We start from the raw sequence: 14,559 nt of genomic DNA, 5'->3' as shown, positions 1-14,559 counted from the left end.
TATTCCATCACAGCTTATCAGAGAGAGTCAGGATACTGCACCTCATTCCTGACAATAAAGGAGCTCATCCCCCAACTGGCCTTTATTACACAGGTGTACACTTCCCCCAAATTTCTCACCTCATCAGTATTGTTATTAATGATAGAGGAAGATCAAAGATCTATTATGTATGTCTGTTGATTAGGTACATGATACAAATCCAGGAAGAGAAATCTTTCAAATTTAAATGATTAAATTTGAAGAAAATCTTGACAAATCAGAACATCAGGTAAGCAGATACAAAGCCTGTATCAAGGTTAAAATAAACAAACTGTCCAAGTACAGAATGGGAATGATGTGGTTTGGAACAATTAACATAAAAAATGTGTTTAAATCCCCGCTCCCCAGGCCCAGTTCAGTCCAGTAGCATCCCTGTGGCAGCGTCCTCTCTGCTTTTGGCTTGCTCTTTTCTAATGTGTCCTTCTAACTGCAGTCAGAGAGATTCTAAAAAACTGACAAATCTGAGACTGTCAAGGGTTCTTAAACTGCTTTACAAAATTCAAACTCTTCACTCTGGCTTAGAAGGACCTTCTCCCCAGGGCCCTTGCTGGCCTCTTCTGCTTGTTCTCTCGATTGTGCCCACTGCTAAGGCGTCATGAAGCAACCATTTACTGCACTGTCATCCACAGCAGAGACAGTGTGAACATAATAAGCACTATCTGAACAAAGACTGGGCCTCTCTGTAATACTGGGAGAGGTGGGGTGGGAAGTGGACAGAGAAAGAGCGACCCCTGAGATTGAACGTACTCAGCAGAGGCTTCAAGGTTCTGACTCAGGAATGGTGTTTGAGATTTCCTACACTGAATGTGAGCTGGCCTAGGGGCCTCTAAGGTCCCTTCATATTCTGAGTTCACTGACAATTCTAATTTTTAATTGACTCAGGGCTTTTAAAAAAAGATTTCCTTGTTATTGACTGTAACTTGTAAGTTTCTTGCTTCTGGAAAAAGAAAAAAAGCATGTGGTATATAAACAGGTCTATAAACAGGTCAGCAAATGTGCTATGGAACTAGCTATTGGATATATATGAAGAAACCATAATATTATTCTCTGTCATCCAATTAAAAAATAAGTTTCTTGTTTTTATTTCTCAAATTCTATTGTTTTCTTTTGGGCAGTTGGCAAAGAGGTGACCCATCTTCCCATCAGTCTTCTGGTTAATTTCTCTGGCTTGGAAGGCTCCTTAAGGGACTTCACACAAGCTCCGATGGAGCTGCAGTCTGACTCTGTATCCCTCATCTTGCTAGCTCTGCTCTGCCCATGGAGGTGGGGTGTAGCAGGTACAAAGCTAGGCATGAGGAGACTGTATTTAGAACAGAAGTGAGAGGTTTGGGAATCGAATGGAAACTCAGACCAGTCCTGAGAGAAGCTGACTGTTCAAATACCAAGAGGCTGGGCAATGGCTATTTTATTAAATCAAAGAAAAATCCTCTTAGCTTCCCCCCTTCTCCCTGCCTTGTTGCTTGTCTCCCACAGCCCAGGATCTTTTGAACTCACCTGGCCTCTCTCCTCCAGTTCTGTTAGCATCACGATAGAGCAAGATTTCCACTCCCAAATCATTCGCCAGAAGTCCTCAATTGTGTGGAACAGAGGGCCTTGGCTGGCGATATAGGAGTCCTTCTGCCGGTACCCCTATGAAGGCCAGGTCAATGTGAGATGACATGTGAGTAAGATGGTTTGATCACGGAGGGGCTAGTAGAGAAGACAGGCCACTGGGCTGGGGAGGGGGCTGCCTAGAGGCAAACAAATCCCAGGCAGAGCTCCTCTTTGGCCAAGGACCAAATTCTGGATGGCACACTGGTTTCCTTGCATGAGGGTGAAGGAAGTGGGGCTGGGGCTACGATGAGCACAAATGGGAAGGTCCAGAGGTTAGTGTTTTTAGCCTTTGGTTTGTGCTGTGAACTTTTCCTTCCAGCTCTTACATTGGTGTTTACCCTCTGTTACCCCACCTTCTACTCTTGGGGGGTCTGACAGACCTAGTGCACAGGAAGGGTATCAGTTCTGCATTTGATGACTGACTCAAAGACCATCCTTTCAAGCAGTAAGAGGGCAGCACTGCAAGGCCCAGCTCAATCTCCACGAAGTGTTGGGAGCTCAGGGGACACTGCCACAACTTACATCAATGAAGGATGCGTTCACGTAGTCTGTGTTCTCCTCACCCCTCTTAACTGGAATGATCACTCTGTTGAATTCATCTGCAAGAAGGACAGCAGCTTGTGGCTCCCCAGCATCACCTGTCCTCTCCTCCCTCTCTTTTCATCTATCCCCGCCTCTTCTCAGGCTCTGGGCAGACGTAATTCCAGCTGGGTAACAACATGCCTATTCCTATCCCAGGAGGCAGAAAACTTTGGCCTTCCTGCTCTTTGCAAAAGCCACTGAAGAACTGGGAGCAATAAGAGACAATGTCATAATTCTTGTCTCCAAGCTGATCATTAACTAGTACAGAAGAAGGCTGAAGGGTTAAGGGAAAGGGGGATGGGCATTAGGGCTTTGGGGTCAGGAGAGGGCTCTTACATGGAATGATCTGTAAAACCCTATTCTTCTTCATGTTGGCTGGAAGGTTTCCGGTCCGCATCTTGTCGTTCTGGATTTTGATCGATGTTAATTTCTGAATTGGGAAGGGGAAGGGAAACATTACTGGTCTCAGTAACTGAACTTGACAAGATTATGTCTGTCACTGGACCTGCATCCAGGCCACACTGGTTGCACACTGCTCTTCTCATCAGAGCCCTGATCTCCATTTCCACATGCTCTTATCAGACCATTGTTTTTTCAACTTTAAGATCAGTGAACAAGACAAGAACGTCTGGGAAACACTGCTTTCCAGGGCCCTGTGGACCACTGTGTTATTTCCTTGGACTGGCACTTTATGATCCTGGAGCAAGGAATCTAGTGTGCCCTTCCTCCCTCCCTCCCTGCTGTTCTATTCCCAGAGGCTGTCTTACCTTCTTTAGAAAAACCTTATTAAGATGGTTTCTTCTCCTGATTCCAAGGTTTCTTCCTGATCTTTGCTACTCAAAGTGTATCCTATAAACCAGAAGCATCAGCTTCATCTTGTCAAATATGCAGAATCTCAGGCCCCAACTCAGAGTTGCTGAATCAGAGCCCCGAGGTAACCTCTTAGTTTCAGGAGTGCTTATGGAAAGTGGTCCTCCCCGTCCCAACCCAGAAATCTCTTGCTTCTGGGAGCACTTTTATTGCTGAGACTGTGACACATCCCATAAATGTGTTTAGAACCATTGTCTATCTGAATACGGCAGGGTCAGCAACCTACGGTCTATGAGCCAAGCTGGTCTACTGATTGTAAATGAAGTTTTATGGAAACACTGCCGTGTTCATTTGTTTACATGGTATCTATGGCTGCTTTTGTGCTAAAACATTGCAGAGTTAAGTAGTTGTGAATAGACCATATGGCCTGCAAAGCCAAAAATATTTATTCTGCAGAAGTTTATTCCTGCTGTACATTGTAATCACCTGGGAGGGGCAGCTGAGGGACTTAAAAAAAAACAAACCACTGCCTGTTTTTGTTTCTTCACCCACTCCCTAAATGCAACCCAAGTGATTCTAACATGCAGGATTGAGAATGACTAGGGTATGAGTCCAGTACTTTTGCCTAGAAAATCCCATGGATGGAGGAGCCTGGTAGGCTGCAGTCCACGGGGTCGCTAGAGTCGGACACGACTGAGCGACTTCACTTTCACTTTTCACTTTCATGCATTGGAGAAGGAAATGGCAACCTACTCCAGTGTTCTTGCCTGGAGAATCCCAGGGATGGGGAAGCCTGGTGGGCTGCCGTCTATGGGGTCGCACAGAGTCGGACACGACTGATGCGACTTAGCAGCAGCAGCAGCAGCAGCAGGGTATGAGTAACGGGCCACAGACACACCTCCCTAACTATCCACATGCCTTGAAAGAGGATTTACCATTTGTTGGTAAACTCAAAAGCAGTCAAACATTCTGTATGCCGCAGGTCACACAGATCCTTCTTTCTGAAAGAAGACAGTTCAGCTCCAACTCACCTTAAACTCCTCCTCTAGTCCATTGTTGCTGGTCCCTGGGATTTTGTTATAAATTTTCTGCAGATGTGTTTCTAGAGAGGTGACTTCCAGTTCTGTATCCCCATATAGATAATGCTCCAGAAGGGCTTGGTATATGAAGACGTATTGCATCTGAAATATGGATGATGCAGAGTTCCTAGTTACACACTGGTGGTGCCGGAGCACTCTCTCTCACACTCCTGTTTCACTTCAGTCCACTTCTTTGATCCCAACACATATAAAATGATTTGCTCTTGTCCAAATTCAAGGAGGTAGGACTCAAAATGCCTGAGTCCCTCTAGGGGTGCTTAAACTTGGGAGGGAGAGTCCTACTCTGATACTCTCCTGGAGAGAAGGACAGATCCAATCCATTCATTCATCCATATCCAGAGCATAGATGGATAGACTGAGGGGCTGTCAAACCCCAGTGACACAGAAAGCCCATGCCAGCCCTCTTCCCAGTGCTGTGCCCTCTGCACCCCATTCCCTAACCAGAGTTGATCACACTGCTGCTCCTGGACCTGGCTGAGCTGTGTCACCACTCTGGGGCAATGGCTCTTCCCTTAGGACCTGTTCCATATCCTTAGGGCCTAGTGCAAATGACATCTGCCCATCTTCCTGACTCCCCGAGGGCACACCCTTCTCTGTGCTCCATATTCTTTTACTACATAATTTATAAGGCCCTTTGTCACACTGTATGATGATCATTTACAATAACCTGGGAGATTGAGTAATCTACGAGGTGGATAGATGTTTTGGTCCTAATATGCCCCCCACCTTTGTTTCACACACAAACCACTCACGTCTGTTTGCACCATCTGGCAGCGCTGTGCCCGGATCCGGCTCACAAAGCCATAAACATCCACTTTCCGCTCTGTATGCATCATATCCAGCATGGCATCGATGACAACAAAGGTACCTGTACGTCCTACACCCGCACTGTGGCCAGAGAGCAGGAGTATTACTGGGATGGCTAGCATGCCTTGGGGGAACACAAAGGGAGGGGGAAGCACAGGGTAGAGCTCTTTCTTCAAGCCTTTACATTCTAATTCTGTATGGAGCAGAGCTGGGACTCTCATGGAACCAACAACCCCACTGTATTGTGAACTCCTTACCTCGAGTTATCAGGACCAGGGACACTTAGAATGGTCTGCAGAGTCCACGTACACAAGGCAGCACTCAACTTAGCTTTCTGGCTTCACAGCAGTGGTCCCCTCACCCCCAATCTTGGAGGACTGCCCTTCCCTCTTTCTTCAAGTGCTTTCCACCTAGCACCCAAACTTGAAGAGTCTCTCTGGCTGCTGCTCTGGGGCCTAGGTAATTCATCTGCTCTGTGCCAGCCTCCTTGGCCAGGGCTCCTATGCCTGCCCTGCTCTCAGTGTGAGAACAGAATGTGGTATGAGTGGGGAGCCAAGGGTCAGGCCACACTGACCTGCAGTGTACCACGATGGCCCCTGCATACTGAGGGTTACAGGCCTTCACCTTCTTAAGGAACTTGAGCATGCCAATCGGTGTGAAAGGCACCCCAAAATCTGGCCAGCTGGTAAAGTGGAACTGAGTGATGAGGCGCTGTGGCTTTCTGTTGGTCACGTCGCCCACCTGTGAATTGAAGAGATCTTGCATGTTGGCCCTGATACCCTGGGGTAGGGCAGCACCAGGGGAAGGAGGGTGAGACTGAAGGGGCCAGGGCCAGCTGTAGCTGTCACTGACAATGGGGAAGTGAAGAGTAATAAACTTCTCAAGAAAACAATTATCCTCCAATTATAAATAAATAAATTTTTTAAAAAATTAAAAAGAAAAGTTTTAACCATGGACAGAGAACCTTCCCAGGAACCCCATGGGGTAGTCAAGGCTGTTATTGTTATTTATTTCTACAGACATGGAATGTGAAACTCAAAAAAGTTAAATGACCTGGTTATGGTCCCAGGATTAGTAAAAGGCAAGGTCAGAACTAAAGTGCAGGTCTCCTAATTCTTGGTAAGCTCTCTTTTCACAGCAGCACACTGCCCTCAGCTGAAGGCAATCTTTGCTCAAGCCTCCAGGGTCACTCTGAAGGGTCAGGAGCAGGGTCACTCTGAAGGGTCAGGAGCAGGGCCCACATCCTTGATGTCAGGAGTCTTTGGGGTAAGAAAGGAGATGAGTCAAGTACCCAGAAGATTACACTACCTCCTGACACACCCAGTTGATACTTAAGATGACCAAACTCCACCTGAGTAATACTTTTTCTCCCAGTCATGAAAATGTTCCTCCCTTGGCTTTGATCAAAACGGGGAGAGGGGGGAAGATAAAATTCTGAGAGCCTTGATCTCTGATTTCAGAGTCCAAACATACTGCATGCTCAGTGACTCCTGACCACCCTGAGTAAGAGGGGGATGACCCAGCCTGTTCTGCCCTCTTAATGGTCAGCAGATCCTAAATGAGAACCAAGAAAAGAGGCAGTAGACAGTACCTGTTGAATGCAGAACTTCCGTACTGTGTAGTCCACCAGCACAGTCACATCCTCTACTGACACACGGATATTCCCGTAAGTCCAGCAGCCTTGGTCTGGCCAGTACTGGGCACACTTACACTGGAAAGGAACAGACATGCATCCCCCTGACTTCAGGCCTCCCACCCCTAAAGGAAAGGACCACAAAAGCCCAGACTGAAATCTTCAGAAAGCCTTCTGGCCTTTTCTCACACGTCTGTCAGCTGCAGACTTTAACTGTTCCCCTTTTTTTCTTTGGCTGTGCCATGCAGCTTGCAGGATATCAGCTCCCTGACCAGGGACTGAACACAGGCCACAGCAGTGAAAGCCCGGAATCCTAATCACTATGCTGGCAAGAAACTCCCTGTTCTTTTTTTAAGTTCTTCAGTTTCCATCCCATTTAGCACAATCTCTTAACTTACACATAGCCCCAGCCACATATTTCCTCATTCTTTCCCAACTCTAGTGTTTCAATTCAGGGCAAATCAGAAGCCATTTTATGTATAAAATCTGTACTTCCACAATATTCCAGGTCACGCTCTAAGGGCAAGTCCACTGATCCCCTGGAAAAAGCAAGCTGCTATGAGGAAGTCACTAGGATGGATTGATACAGACTGTAAACTTGCCATGAGAGGCCCAAGGCCTTCTTTGGGGATTAGGCCTTGAACAGCTCCCAAGAGCCACAGGTAGGGATGGAAGAAACGAACTTAAAGTCCAGCTCTAAAGCTAACCCTCCTAAGCTGATCAACACACCCAACAGCCCAGCATGGGTATTAGACTGACTCCGGCGCCATCCTGGAGAGAAACAGTCATGAATTGGGATTCTTCTCTGGGGCCTGATCCAGGACTCAGGATTGGTGCTGGCTGTGGCCCAGTGATGGAGCTGACTAGGCATGGACTTAGCAGTCACAGAAAGAAAAGGGCCAGTCAGAAGCTTTGCCTGAAGGATGAGGTCGGGGCTTCACATTTCCTTGGGCCCAAACAGCTCCCTCTGCTGACTCGGGAGGAGGGACAGCAAGAAAACAAAAGCAAGAAACCCAGGGGAGTGAGGGACAAGAGAAGCCAGGGGAGAAAAGCCTCACTGAGGCTTTTCCTTGGCTAATGGTCCAAGTCTTTCTTCTAAGATGTTTTGGATCTAAGGTGAGTTATTTGGTTACCAAACACAGGCCGTGTCCTAGGAATATCCCTCAGATCATCGAAGGCGTCCAGGCCACAGGAAAATGTAGTGGGCACCCTGGCCTGGAGTCTGTCTGGATGAATGACTGGCACAGAAGCCAAAATAGGTGGACACCCTAGGCTCAAACACAGAACACCAAAAAAGCAGTCCCTCTGTTCGTCATGCCTGTATCAGAGGCCATTCTATCTAATTTCTCCACTCACCTCCTTTCTCTCCTTCAGATTGGTCACCATGACAATAGTGGCTGTGTTTTGTTCCCAGATCATCCTCCAGAAATCATTCACCGTTTCTTCCTTTGGTCCTACAATAACCAACAGCAAAGATGAGAACACACAGCAAGAGGAAGAAGGATGCTGGGAAATTAGGAACATTCATTCCTGATTTTTGGAAGCCTGTGCCCACATGTCCCCAGTTAATTATAGAATCCATCTACCCATCCACCCACCTACTAACTGAACATTTCCACCATGTATGTGTCAGGTACTTCAATAGGAAGTGAACTGGGGGTGTGAAGTTGTCAAAATAAAAAGAGACCCATACAATGTTTCCCAAGGATACTACAGTTGAGGATTAGGAATCATGACTCCTACTGAATACCAGTGTTAAGGGCAAGATAGTGAGCTACGTGCTTTATATCTCATTTACTCTTCTTACCATGCTGTGCGGTGAGTATCGTTAGTGAAACAGGTTGGGTAAATTGCTTAGGCCGAAATTTAAAATTTACTTCCTATACAGCCTTTTCCAGAAAGCCACTAAAAGGGCATAAATAAAGAAAAAAGTGGGATCTAATATAGGACAGAGACTAACAGAATCCCCAGGGTATTGGAAAAGGGAAGGCTCAGGATAATTACTCTGCTAGAGGCTAAAGGGCAATCAACCCAGAATGGAACGAAAGAAGGTTCTAGAAGGATCCCAAGAGAAAAACTTAAAAAAATTAAACCTCATGTATCTGAGGGTACCAAGAGAAAATATGTATTTCCAGCAAAGAGTTTGGAGGGGAAAAAAAAGTCAGTGCTAGGTATATACAAAATTAAGTAAATAAGGAAAAAAGGTAATTATTAACACTTGGGAAAAAAGAAAACCAAAAACTGTATCCAATTAAAAAAAAATCATATAATACTATGTGCTTTAGCTGTGAATAACACTGGCCTAGTAATAAGAACGTAAATAACAAGTATTATCTTCACTCCAAATTGTGATTTAACTCCACTGGGAGAATAGGGAAAAGGGACACATCTGAGTGTGATGTAGTTTGTAAGATTTAATAAGTTATGTAGTAATACAATAGGGCTTCCCAGGTGGTGCTAGTGGTAAAGAACCCACCTGGCAATGCAGGAAACATAAGAGAGTCCGAATCCTGGGTGGGGAAGATCCCCTGGAGGAGGACACAGCAACTCACTCCAGGATTTTCGCCTGGAGAATCCCATGGACAGAGGAGCCTAGGGGTACAGTCTATGGGGTCGCAAGGAGTCAGACATGACTGAGCTATTCAACAGCAGCAGCAGCATGCATTAGTATAAGAAGAGGTCAACAGATAAAAATGGTTGAATTAGACTAAAAAGGTGAAGATAAAATTTTGAGGGGAGAACTTGTTTCTATAGATCTTGTAATACCTTTTTTGACTTTCTTCAAGAAATTTTGTACTCCCTTTGGTAAAAAGAAAAATATTAAGACGAGAAACAAATCATGTCAGAAGTGGACACATGCCAGAAAGATGTACAGAGGGAAACTGTTTCACTGCCTGGTAAAGTTAGGAAAAATCTCCTGAAGGAGGTGACATCTTAGCCATGTGTTAGGACAGATAAAGCAGACGTGAATTTAGAAAGGAGGCGCAGGGAGAAGAGGCACTCCAGGCAGAGGGGCCGGGGGCTAACAGTGTGAAACACACATGGGCTGAAGGTGAGCTCACTGTGTTGGCGGTGTGGAGGAGAGAAGACGAAGCTAGGAAGATAGGTGAGGTACCAGAATCTAAAGAGCTGGAGGCCAGGTCTTTACAAAGGCTTGTTTTACAGATAATGAAAAATCATTATAGGATGTTCATGCGAGTCTGACAGAAGTTTTACATTAAGAAAGGTCATTCTGGTGGAAGAAATGCAAGGAACAAAGCTAGGGCCTACAGGGATCAATCAGTGAGCTACTGCAACAGAACGAGAAGAGCTGAGAGCAAGGGTGCGTGTCAGAGAAGGCCGATTTTGGAGATAGAAACCGGAGGACTAATCGTATTTAAAGCAAGGGACAGGTAGGACATCTGAATGATCCTAAATTAGGCTTGGTGATTAGGTCTCCAAAGAAGTTATGAGAAAAAGCAGCTCTGGGCTGAGGAAGTCACATTTCAGCTTCTGATGTTGAATCTAAAGAGTTTGTGAGAGTATTCAAGTGGAGGGGCACAAAGTTAGTTTGAAAATGTGGCTCCAGAGCTCAAGAGAGGCAGCAGCCAGTCAAACAGAGGTGGGTATTAGATGAACTCTCTCAAAGAGGGGGTGGGAGTGGGGAGTAAAGAAGGGGTAAAGAATTCTGTGTAAACACAGAATGCTGGGGATCTTTGAGCATTATTCAAGTTCAGACAGAACAAAAAGCTGAGGAGGCAGAAGAATGGACAGAAATGTGCCATGAAAGACAAGAATGGAATTTTAAAGAAGTAGCCATCTACAATTTTCAAGAGAAACTATATTTAAGATGCAGAAAGAAGAATAACAGCTAGAGAGAGAATACTTAGAGAAGTGAGAAAAATCAAGAGAACAGAATGTCTGGAAATAACAGAGTTTCAAGAAGAGCGAAGTTCTGTGAAGTTAAAGAGGGAGTCTGAGAAAAGGCCCACAAGGAAATCAAAAGTGACTAAGAAATATTTTAGCATCAAAAAGGCACCATGACAAACAGAGGAAGAGACTGTATGTGGTTGTTGGTGCCAAAATCACTGAGTAGGTGGCAGATGAGCTGGGCCTTGGAGAGTGGCCCTGAATCGACAGATGGCTATAGAGGGAGGGTAGTGGGGCTTGGTTAGGCAAGGGCCAGGCCCTGGTAGAAGATTCAAGAGCAAGGAGGATATAAGGCTTTTCCTGACCACTCTACTTTATTTTACCTCTATCCCTATTTTACCATGCTCACAGTACTGTCCAACAGAATTTTAGGCGATGATGGAAATGTTTCATATCTGCACTAATACGGTAGTCTCTAGTCACTGTGACTAGTATGACTGAGGGACTGAATTTAAAATTTTATTTAATTTTAATTATTTTACTTTGGCTGTACCATATGGTTTGCAGGATCATAGTTCCCTGACCAGGGATTGAATCCATGTCCTTAGTGGTGAAAGTGCAGAGTCCTAACCCACTAGACTGCCAGGGAACTCCCTAAAATCTTGTTTTAAATAGCCACTTGTGGCTAGTAACTACTGTATTGAACAGAATAGCCACTTACCAAAGTTTCTGTTTATTTTGCTACAAATATCCTCTAGGGGTAAAGAACCCGCCTGCCAATGCAGGAGACTTAAGAGATATGGGTTTGATCCCTGGGTCAGGAAGATCCCCTGGAGAAGGAAGTGGCAACCCATTCCAGAATTCTTGCCTGGAGAATTCCATGGACAGAGGAGCCTAGGGGGCTACAGTCTACAGGGTGGCACAGAGTAGGACATGACTGAAGCAATTTAGCACAGCACGGCATCCTCTACCAACTAAAGGCTCCTTAAAGGCAGAGACCATACTCTATTTTATTCCTGTACATATTTCCATCACCTAGGCCAGTGCGTGGCACACAATAAATGGTCAATAAATATTTGTTGAATGATTAATTAAATGGGCTTTGATGGACCATAATAACATCAATTACTTCACAGTGCTACAAACATCAAGATATTTTTTGCTAGGATCCTAAAAGTGAGGACACTTATTAGAACTTTACACTGTGGAAATGTGTACAGAGCATGTATAGCACATTGGGTCCCTGATTTGAGGGTTTTTAGACCACTTTTCTGTGAATAATAGTAGAGCTCAGGCCCATGAGTGGGTGGAGATGAGTCAGACTGGACCTTTGAGTCTCTAATCCTCTTTAGAGAAGCTCACTAGACTGTGTTGTGAGTGTGTGTTGTGTGTGTGTGTGTGTGTGTAGTGTTTTCCAGTATTTTTTATGTACATATAAAAAAGAATTTATTTCAAAGGACCCCTGGACACTAAATCATCAAGATGAAGCCCCTTAGTTAGAAACCTGCAAGGTAAATTGCTTTTCTTTCAGGTGGTAATAATTACAGAAGCTAATACAGTCTGTGTAATCTATTTAGGATTTGGAAGAAAAAACCCAAGCCCATTCATGGTTAAACCCAAGAGTAAAAAATTATCTTATTTTACCTTGTGCAGCAATGAATTTGTTCTTTTCCTGGTAGCCCTGGGAGTGGGGTAGGGGGAAATAGAGGAGAAAAAGAAAGTGAAAATCCAAAAATGGATAAGAATGAAATTCTCCAGACTCCCAACCAGTTTACAAAGCCTCCCTTGTGAAAAGGGCCAGGCAATTAACAAGAATTTCCGTTCTAGAAAATTTCAAGGTACTGATGTTTGAAACAACATCAAGCTTTGGATGTTGTTGTTTTTCAGTTGCTAAGTCATGTCCGACTCTTTGCAACCTCATGGACTGCAGCATGCCAGGCTCCTCTGTCCTCCACTATCTCCCAGAGTTTGCTCAAACTCATGTCCATTGAGTTGGTGATGCTATCTCACCATCTAATCCTCTACCGCCCCTTCTCCTTTTGCTTTCAATCCTTCCCAGAATCAGGGTCTTTTCCAATGAGTTAGCTCTTTGCATCACATGGCCAAAGGATTGGAGTTTCAGTATCAGTCCTTCAAATGAATATCCAGGATTGATTTTCTTTAGGATTGACTGGTTTGATCTCCATGCAGTCCAAGGCACTCTCAAGAGTCTTGTCCAGCACTACAATTTGAAAGCATCAACTCTTCAGCACTCAGTCTTCTTTATAGTCCAACTCTTACATCCGTACATGAGTATTGGAAAAACCAAAGCTTTGACAATACAGACATTTGTCGGCAAAATGATGTCTCTGCTTTTTAATATGCTGTCTAGGTTTGTCATAGGTTTTCTTCCAAGGAACAAGCATCTTTTAGTTGGATAGCAGGAAGCAAAGCTTACATGGTCTAGGCAGTCTTCTTAAAGTGAATTATTAATGAACACTAGTATAAGAACATTCAAATAACAACTACTAGGCTAGATCCCATGGACGGAGGAGCCTGGTGGGCTGCAGTCCATGGGGTCTCGAAGAGTTGGACACGACTGAGCGACTTCACTTTCACTTTTCACTTTCATGCACTGGAGGAGGAAATGGCAACCCACTCCAGTGTTCTTGCCTGGAGAATCCCAGGGACGGGGGAGCCTGGTGGGCTGCCGTCTATGGGGTCGCACAGAGTCGGACACAACTGAAGCGACTTAGCAGCAGCAGCAGCAGGCTAGATCTTGTTTTGATGCTCTCTCAGCTGCTGACAATCCGAGTCTTAGTGTTAATGGATAGGAAACTTCCAAGTCAGAAGCATGTGAGGCTGAGCCCACACTAAGAAGGTAAAAAGTCTTTTGCTTGATGATGCTTCACCCAGGTGCAGAAGATTTCTGGGAATAGTCCATGGGTATGGTTAACAGCTCCCAGGTGTTTGACAACAGGGTTCTCCTTTACCGGAAATGGGAGACAAAGAAGCCAAGCAGCCTGGGGACATCACTTAATAAGATATCATATATTGTCATACATATATATATATCTTAATAAGATTTATATATCGTATACTGACACATATATATGGAATCTAAAAAGATGGTACTGATGAATTTATCTCAGGGCAGCAATGGAGAAAGACAGAGAACAGATAAATGGACATGGTGGGGGGAGGAAAGGGGAGGAGGGAGAGGGTAAGATGTATATAGAGAATAACACGGAAATTTATAATATGTATATAAAATAGACAGCCAATGGGAATTTACTGTATGACTCAGGGAACTCAAACAGAGGCTTTGTGACAATCTAGAAGGGTGGAACAGGGAGGGAGATGGGAGGGAGGTTCGAGAGGGAGGGGACATGGATGTAACTATGGCTGATTCTTGATGTGTGACAGAAAACCACAAAATACTGCAAAGCAATTATCCTTCAGTTAAAAAAAATGATAAGGATCCTCTGAGAAACTGACACTAGCAGTAACTTTCTTTTTCAGTATTTACTGTTTAGTCACACACCTTTTCAACCTCATTGTTTAAATGTAGTGTTCACTTGAGAAGTCCTAGGTAAATGAAAAAATCATTTGATTTAAAGATTGTAAATACCTCTGTTTTTTTCAGACAGCATTAAGATGGGCAATGAGGGCAAGACAGTTTCATGGATGGGACACCATGTCACACCAAGGTGACGATGTGAAATACAAGTCTGCAAGGCAGTGGCAGAACTGCTGCTCAGCACTGGAGAAAGCTTTAGGCCTCAAGATGGAGATGTTCAGAATTAACAAGAAGCTTATTAAAATTTTTATTTAGAAGAGCAATTTAAGTTTTTCCAAATGTTTTTAATCAGTAGAAGATGAAAACTGATAAAACCTTAATTCAGGATGCTGCACTTTGGTTACAGCACTAAACGTGTAATTAAAACCGAGAAGTTCTTAGATTATGTTAAGCTGTAATATATCCCCGCTCCAGGAGAAGTAGCTGCCAAACTCTCACTGGAGTGTGTGGGTCATGAATAGCTTAAAAGCACAGTTGGAGGGTCCGGCCCGCAAGTGCTTCCTGCTCCATTTTCATTAGGAGTGTGCTATATATTCCCTATGAAAACATGCCTACATAATGATATGGTGATATTGCTTAACCAATAA

General features: G+C 44.5%; 1 protein-coding gene across 28 annotated transcripts in view; it reads right to left on the bottom strand.

The window, feature by feature from the left end:
- PTPRA (protein tyrosine phosphatase receptor type A) overlaps positions 1-14,559 on the bottom strand; it is a 169,397-nt gene that overhangs the window by 8,362 nt on the left and 146,476 nt on the right. For all 28 annotated transcript variants that reach the window (XM_086333167.1, XM_086333183.1, XM_086333169.1 and 25 more), the window contains 9 exons: positions 12,058-12,094; positions 7,921-8,018; positions 6,523-6,642; positions 5,506-5,672; positions 4,877-5,012; positions 4,056-4,205; positions 2,551-2,644; positions 2,155-2,231; positions 1,534-1,668 (listed from right to left, as the gene is read on the bottom strand). In XM_086333167.1, the coding sequence (XP_086189293.1) occupies positions 1,534-1,668; positions 2,155-2,231; positions 2,551-2,644; positions 4,056-4,205; positions 4,877-5,012; positions 5,506-5,672; positions 6,523-6,642; positions 7,921-8,018; positions 12,058-12,094 (1,014 nt within the window). The remainder of the gene's footprint in view (positions 1-1,533; positions 1,669-2,154; positions 2,232-2,550; positions 2,645-4,055; positions 4,206-4,876; positions 5,013-5,505; positions 5,673-6,522; positions 6,643-7,920; positions 8,019-12,057; positions 12,095-14,559) is intronic.

Source organism: Bos grunniens, chromosome 13 (assembly GCF_055505025.1).
Source record: "Bos grunniens cultivar Pamir isolate PY7600 chromosome 13, Bosgru_T2T1.0, whole genome shotgun sequence".
In the NCBI taxonomy this organism is placed as follows: Eukaryota; Metazoa; Chordata; class Mammalia; order Artiodactyla; family Bovidae; genus Bos; species Bos grunniens.
Note: the sequence above shows the minus strand (reverse complement) of the source record. Positions and strands in the feature narration are given on the sequence as shown.